The sequence below is a fragment of the Ipomoea nil genome, unplaced genomic scaffold (assembly GCF_001879475.1).
Source record: "Ipomoea nil cultivar Tokyo-kokei standard unplaced genomic scaffold, Asagao_1.1 scaffold0179, whole genome shotgun sequence".
Classification (NCBI taxonomy): domain Eukaryota; kingdom Viridiplantae; phylum Streptophyta; class Magnoliopsida; order Solanales; family Convolvulaceae; genus Ipomoea; species Ipomoea nil.
The window spans coordinates 1,802,203-1,810,443 of NW_017616607.1; the positions used below are offsets into that span (position 1 = coordinate 1,802,203).

The 8,241-nt window shown below is 39.3% G+C and overlaps 1 protein-coding gene across 1 annotated transcript; it reads right to left on the reverse strand.

Moving 5' to 3' along the window:
- Nucleotides 1–5,245: 5,245 nt before the first annotated feature.
- Nucleotides 5,246–5,920, reverse strand: LOC109179518 (kunitz-type elastase inhibitor BrEI-like). Its single transcript, XM_019329031.1, has one exon. The coding sequence runs from the start codon at nucleotides 5,918–5,920 to the stop codon at nucleotides 5,246–5,248; it is 675 nt and encodes a 224-aa protein (XP_019184576.1).
- Nucleotides 5,921–8,241: the final 2,321 nt, after the last annotated feature.

The window sequence follows — 8,241 nt, forward strand, 5'->3', positions numbered from 1 at the left end:
AGCACCCATGCGAGCAAGGGGAAACCCAAGGGGTCCAAACGAAGAATCAATCAACGAACGCATCCTCGCACAGCTCACCCGACAGAACCAAATCATGGACAAGGGATTCTCATCCCTAATTCGCGCAACACGCGCCTTGGACCAAAGAGTGGCAACCATCGAGACCATGTTGGGCACTAGCGGGGCATCCAACTCAGGCACAGGAAACCAAGGTAGACTCAAAACCCTCCAAGCCACCACCTCACCAAAAATCCAGTCTACCCCAAACAAGGACAACACGTAGAGCCACATTTCCTAACCAGGAGGCCAAAATACGTGACGTCTTGGGGTGAAAGAATGGGTCCACGCACCAGCTTCGGGGACGAAGCCTCTTGTAAGGGGGGGAGAGTGTAACACCCCGTGTTACGGCCCCTAAATTAAAATGAATTAAATTATCACCCACCCTAAAAAGGGGATTAAAACCCATTAATTAGCCAAAAAGGGGGATCCACCATGGTCCATGGGCCCTTATCCCTAAAGCCAACCCCTTAGTCCTATAAGGAATGGGATTAGTAAACCTATGCCACTTAGACCATAATTAGGACTCTTAATTATATAAATTGGGACAAAGAAGGCACCTAGAACTCACACCACAAATAATCCCTCACCACACAAGAAATTTCCAAGAACTCCCTTAGGAGAAATCAAGAAAGGAGGAATCTTAAAGAAAGACCCTTCATAGCCAAGGAAATTAATTAAGGCTAAGAGGTAACCCATGTCTCAACAAAACCTATTTTCTTCGCTATAATCTCCTTCCTTGGCCTCCCTCTATATTCTTGTGTCTTGATTGAATCCTTCCATGATAATTATGTTATGTTCTTGATGATTGATAAGATGATTGATATGCTTTCTTGATAATCTTGATAATCTTAATGTTGAGAAGAAGTTCTTGATTATGATGTGATGATTCTTGACGAATCTTGATATTTTCTTAATGTTAAAGATTAAATATGTTCTTGATGATTTGGGTGGGATTAGAGCCCTAGGTTGGATTAGAAATTTGTATTATGATGTTCTCGATTTGTATTTGGGAGGGAATTCGAATGTTCGGGTGTTGTTTACATTTAGGGGTCATAATAGGATAAGTCCTACATAATTCTTGCTTTTGATCCGTTAATTGCTTACGTGGTGTCGTTATTTGCGTTTAAAAGTGTCTAAGCATGGTTTCAGATTCCACAAAGGTCCCCGGGACGAATATTTGAGAAAAGAGCCAGTGGGGGGTAGGTGGGGGTGGGGGAACCCACCACCTACCCGCTGCCCAGAAGGGCGCTGCCTGGCTACCCGCTGCCCGGAACAGCGCCCACCGGCGGGCAGCCGGCGGGTCACCCCCACCCACCGGCTACCCGCTGGTCCACACCCCACCCCGGGTCCCCGGCTTCCCCGTTTGATGTTCCCCGTCCCCCATGGTGTCCTAACGGACCCCGTTTGTCGTGCCTGAGTATAGTTTGGAATTTCGGGTACTATTCGTAGGTTAAACGAGTCTTAGGAATTGCATGCTAGTTGAATTGGTAACCCGTGGACCTAGGTGGAAGTTATATGAGCCCTTAGGAACTATTCTTAGTGTGTGAATGATCACATGTAAGCTTAATTATATGTTCCCCTTCCCTATGTGATTAATGTGTCATTATGTGCTATTGTGTGTTACGTGATGCATGACCCCAACTTGGTTAAGACCAATTGGGCTATACAGGCAGTTGAATAGGCTGAGAACCATCCCAACTGTTAACCAGGCCGGTTAAGATCGGTCAGGGATATTGATGTGATATAGGACTGAGGTCCACTATACGGGCAGTTGACTGGGTTGAGAACCATCCCAACTGTTAACCAGGCTGGTAGAGACCGGTCAGGTATATAAAGATTATGTGTAGGACTGAAGGTCCACACGGGCCTCGGTGATATGACCCACCGACCGGGATGCGCCAGGCGGTATGGGGCCAACAAGCCGAGGAAGGTTGTAGTCCACCGACCTGAGTAATCAGGTGGTGTGTAGGGTTACGATTGGCTACGATGCAACGAGTGGTGGGACATCGGTATGTAGGACCTTAGTCTCCGAGGATCTTTGCCCACCGACTGAGTTTAGCTCAGCGGTGTGTCGGGCTTGATCCGCTACAGCCCGCCGATTGTGTGCACCAACGGTGTGTAGGGTCGTAAGTCTCCCCTTGTAAAGGGGATCACGGTCCACCGACTGGGCGCGTCAGCGGTGTGTCGGATCGTGGTCCGACGTTGAGTTCGTCACCGGTTCTCCAAGGGTTGGTTGCGATCAACTCCCTCGTACTGCGGTACTGAGGTAGGGTGCTGCGGTGCCGTGTTAATGCTATAGGCATTAACCCTCATGTTCGGGGCATGCGATTGGTCCCGTGGCGCCATCGATGATTATGTGATATAAATGATGTTTGGATGATAATGTGGATTGGAATTGAGAAGTGGCTTGTGACCGTAAATGCGTATTCCTCATGATGTTGTTATTATTGTCTGATATGTTTATCCCTATTTGCTGAGTCTATTCCTGGTTTTAAAACTAGTGTCTCTTAAGTATATATCTTCCTGCTTCGAAATGATTTTTGTATATCTATATATATATATATATATATATCTATCTATACTATATTTCAACGCGTTGGAGTGGGTTACCAGCATCTCTCGCTGAACAGATATATTTGGCTTTCAGGCACAGAGGAGTAGACACTGGAGCGCGCTAGAGATTTGGAGCATAGAGTAGATAGTTTCTCTTTCGGCCTGCATGCCATGCTTCTGTATTTACTTTATCGAGGATATTAGTTAGTTAGCCTGTGCACCTGGGTTCTCTAGCCCAGGTGTGGCATAGCACCCCGTACTCTACTATATATTGTTTTGGGATTTAATGAGAATTACCTTTATTATATAAGTCTTAAAAGTTGAAAAATTTCGGGGTGTTACAACTTTCACTAAGTGAAGCAATAAGAATGTTGTCTATGTCTCACAGCTGGGCAACCATTCTAAACAAATGGTGTCCTAGGAATGATGTTCACAAAAGCCAAGGAGCATTAAATGATTAGTACCATCTTGGCAGAGAAAAGGATAAAAAGCCATAGTCCTTTTTATCATCCACGGCTACACAGTACAGCCTAATTAAATGCTTCATGCCCACTGGTCCTTATCCGCTGGTTAATAAGTTTGAAATTTTCATCTCTCTTTAACAGATGAATTTTTCCTCCCCTATAAATACCTCTCTTCTCCATTGAAGAAGTGGCTGATCGTTCAACAAATTTTATCCTTAGAAAAGCTCTTTAAAACTAGTTCATTCATAAGCTTTTCTTGATCAGCGTGATATATTTGCGAAGAATTCATAAATGATAATCTTACATCTACTCTTCACAAGCTTGAAGATGTCTTGCATCTTTTCACACTTGAAGATTCATTCAGTCACCAAGACAAGACTTCAACCAGTTGGAGGAACTTGACATAATCTTTCCAACACTCACCCTGAGGAAGAAGTTGATAGAGGTAGAGTAAACTCGAGGAGTTGAAAAACCTTCCAAAGTAGCTGTCCAGCTTAGTGATCAAGGAAGCTAGCTTGAAGTAGTTTGTACTAGGAGTGATAGTGCAAACCCTTTCACAAGTTGTGGAAGAAGAGTGGAGTAGGCTTCGTTAACAGCCGAGCCACTATAAAAATCTTTCTCTCCATCTATCTTTATTTTCAGTTGATTATCTTTCATGCATTACATTTCATACTGACCGAACTATAATTCTTCATAGCGAAACTGTGCAAAGTTCAAATTAAAACAAACCATTTATTCCGCTGTGAACCACTCCGAAAGGAGTTGCTCTCAAAAATCGAGTAGATTCTATTCACCCCCCCCCCCCCCTAGACACTCCTTTCGACCCTACCGGGACCAACAAGTGGTATCAGAGCGGTTACCTTGTACCGTAAACGTTTCGCTTTACTGCCTTGTATTAGCTGTAGGTGGTATTACTTGCTCATTGAAAAAGGTTAAAAACTGTAGTTTTATATATAAAAAATAACGGTTAAAAACTATTGTCTATACGTGTGATTTTCAACAACACTCTGTTGGAAAATAGTCGCAACGTCAACGTGCGATAAGGAAGTCTTTTAAGAAGCACAGACACAACGGTGTATGGTTGAAAGAAAATCTGTGCCGTGTTATAATAACACTACCTTAAAAGCGTTATTTGCCCGGAATCGGTGCAGTTGCCCGGTAACTGTGCAGTTAGAACCCTGACACGTTTTCGACAGGCTACACAGACCTACTACGGATAGCTTGCACTAGTAATCACGTAGGCGAACTTCACTATTGCTCAGACTTTAATAGGCAGACACGAAATTATATATATATATATTAATTCTCACACGAGCTGAGAAAGAAGGAAGAAGCTTTAATGTTGAGTGTGTTTAGACAAAACAGCTTGATCCTTTATATACTGTAGAGTAGGGGAGATTTCAACTCATTCCATCCCCACATTAGCTAGAAATTAGGGGGTGGGAATGAGCAAACCATGCAGCCACTCCTTTGTACGCAAGTAAAGACAAGTCATTAGTGACTATCCAAAATATGTGTTGCTTCTTTGAATGGAATATTTCCAACACACTCAATAGACAACGGTTTAAAATATTGTCTATGTGTGTGACTTTTCAATAACACTCAATAGACAACAATTTTTACTGTTAAGGTAATTTAATTCAGAATTATTATATTAATTAATGGTTGATTAAATATTAGTTAGGCCAAGAAGAACCGAACAATAAAATTCTTGGTCCATTCCAACGCATGCACATCCCAAAAACTTACAAATTTTTCTTAAATTTATATAGCTCAAAATTATTATATTTATTAATTTATGTATTTATTTTTATTATAATAAGTTACAAGTTAAAGATGGATAATTTATTCCAACGCATGCACATTTTGTATTATCATTAATATAGGTAATTGTTGGAAAAAGTAATCTCCATTACTATATAAATTTCCAACAGTGATTTTGTAAATAATTATTTCATAAATAGAAAGAAAGTTTATTTATTATATATTTAATTTATATTGCACACAATTGCAATTATGGGATACATCTATCATACATATGCCGTAGGCTTTCCATAACCGGGTGGCAAAGTCATGCCCATTATTTAAACGTTAATTATTATTATTGTCTATTGATAGATGATGATAGATATGATAGATGGTTCAACGTAACGTTGGTACGGCTTTGATCACTCATCAACCTTTAGGAATTCAAAAGCATATAGCGATTCGTCGTTGTAGTTGATTCCCAGCTGATATCCATTGCCGACTCTGCCAATACGAAAGTAACCAATCCTGCACCCAAGGCAAAGGCTCGGCCACCAGGTGAAAAGGTACCCTCTTCCATTAATATTCTTCTGAATCCTAAACCAGTTCCCAATATCATCCTCCTTGTCTATAACGCCACCGGTCACTATCATCGCCTGATAATTAAGCTTCCAAACATTCTCCTCAGCACAGGGATCAGATGGGTCCGGCGAGTCGAAGGCAACGTTCAGTGGGTACTGCGATATGATGACGGCGTCGCCGCCCTCGCGCTTTAGAGGGTAGAAACTTAAAGGACGACGCACGGCGGGAGGTTGCATGCCGGCTAATGTGATGTTTATTACTACGTCGGTGGGGCAGGTGGAGGGGTTTCCTGTGTCCGAGTTAGCCACGCTTATGCCGCCGTCCACGCCGATGACGGCTGGGATGGCGTAGTATTTGGCTCCGGCGATGACTGGGTTGCCGGCCGCGTCTAAGATGGCGTTGGTTCCGTCGGCCTTTGTGGGGAGGCGGATGAGTGGAGGAAGGCCGGAGATGGCCAGCGGAAGGAAAGAAATGGCAATGCCGGAGAAAACTAAAAGGATTATTGCTGTCTTCATTTTGATTGAGACCAGAGATATAAAGATAAGTGTGTTTGGTTTGGTGCTTAGGGAAGGGCAAAAACACTCAATTATATAGTAGGCAAAATATATAGTACGGCGTAACATATATAAATGTGATGTGATGCCAAAACAAAAACGTGCAGTGTGGCATTTAAAGCTTAGCTTCCCACCTATGGGTATATAATGACAATAGACACGTGTTGATGGTAGCAAATTTTAAAAGAAAAATTGGTGATACATTTTAAAAGGGTATTTAATGACGATAGACACGTGTCGATGGTAGCAAATTTTAAAAGAAAAAATTGTGGTACATTTTAAAAGGGTATTGTGATCAAATAACGTTAAGTTTTAACTTTAAATTAAAATGTCAAAGGTTCGATGTTCAATTCCTAAAGTTATTAAGGAAATAGAAGATAACAAATTAGACGTGTCATGGGATAAAAACAAGTTGAGTTTGGAGTGAAATTCAATTGTCACGCTGCTGATCAAGCCTAAGATCAACAGAATGACAGTCGTGATATGAAAATTAAAAATTATTAACTTGACTTCCACCATGATTTTGGCCTAAAATCTTATAAACAAGCACTTATAAGACAAATTTTTTATGATCTTTTATCATACATTAATACATAATTTTGAAAGTTATTTAGTCTAACTTTTATCCACCTAAAATAAATGCAAATTTGGTTAGAATGCTGTTGTCTCCATTTTGAGATACCAGAGATAAATATGCATTTGATTTGGTGTCTATGGTCTATGAAGTTGCAGGCACATGCACTCAAATAAATATACTCATATTACTATTAGCCAAAATAGTACGGTAGAAACATAAATGTGGTGGAAAAAGGTGCGAAATTTTTAAAGATTCCCACTGGAAAGTAGATGAGGTTATGAGATCTAAGGGTGTGTTTGGTTTGGATATGGGAATAGAAATCGAAATGTGAATTAAATATTTGGTAATGGTAATGGTTTTTGTGAAAGTATTTTACATGTTTGAATTGGTAGTAGAGTGGAATTGGAATGATTATCAGTATTGATGTTTGGTTGTGTATGACCTATAATGAAAATAAATGTTTTAAAAATATAAAAATAAAAAATTAAGGTAATTGATTCTAATATATGGCATCCAAAGCATCAATATGAACAAAAAAATCAAAACAAAAATCTAATAGTACTAATCCAAACTTAAAAATTATATTACCAATAAGATGGATTGATACCCGGCCCCTTTTTAATTAGAGAATGTGATTTTTATAAAATAATAATTTTTTATCTTTATTCAAATACTATTGACTCTATTACAATGTAGTATCTGTACAATTATATAGACTCCGATCAGATGAGATGACCTACTAGCAAGCAAAATAGTACTCCGTAATATAAATGTGATGCCAAAAGAAAAATGTGTGGCATTTAAAGTTTCCCACTGGATCATGGGTATTTAAAGACTTTAGACACGTGTCGATGATAGCAAATTTTAAAAGAAAAAATTGTGGTACATTTTAAAAGGGTATTATGGTCAAATAACGTTAAGTTTTAACTTTAAATTAAAATATCAAAGGTTCGATGTTCAATTCCTAAAGTTATTAAGGAAATAGAAGATAATAAATTAGGCGTGTCATGTGATGAAGAAAAGTTAAGTTTAGAGTAAAATTTAATTGTCACGTTGCTCATCAGGCCTGAAACCAATAGAGTGATATTTATGATATGAACATTATATTAAAAATTATTGACTTGACTTCCACCACGATTTTAGCCTAAAATCTACTATACTAATAAGAGCCCAAGAGAGTTAGGCCTATAATTGGTATAAAAAATGGCGGAGCGTTATGCCATGGAACTGAATCGTGAACACGGTTCCAACGGTGTTAGTACACCGTTATCTTTTTCTTTTTTTTTTTTTCTTAATTAATTGCGTGACTTTTCTTCTTCATTTTCACATTTTGCGGTTTCACTTTAATTTGAGGTGAACAATGATTTCGGTCATTCATAAATTATGAATTCATGCCTGCACATTCACTTTGGAACCATGCCTACGACACATTCCCGTCCGAAATCACGGACATTCATAAATTATGAATCCATGCCTGCACATTCACTTTGGAACCATGCCTACACATTCACTTTGGAACCATGAGATTATGAATTTTCTGTTATGAGATTATGAATTTTCAGTTATGAGATTATGAATTTTCTGTTATGAGATTATGAATTTTCAGTTATGAGATTATGAATTTTCAGTTATGAGATTATGAATTTTCAGTTATGAGATTATGAATTTTATGAAAATTCATAATTTCATAACAGAAAATTCATAA

Coding starts and splice junctions, on each gene's coding strand:
- LOC109179518 (XM_019329031.1), bottom strand. CDS start 5,920: ATGAAGACAGCAATAATCCTTTTAGTTTTCTCCGGCATTGCCATTTCT.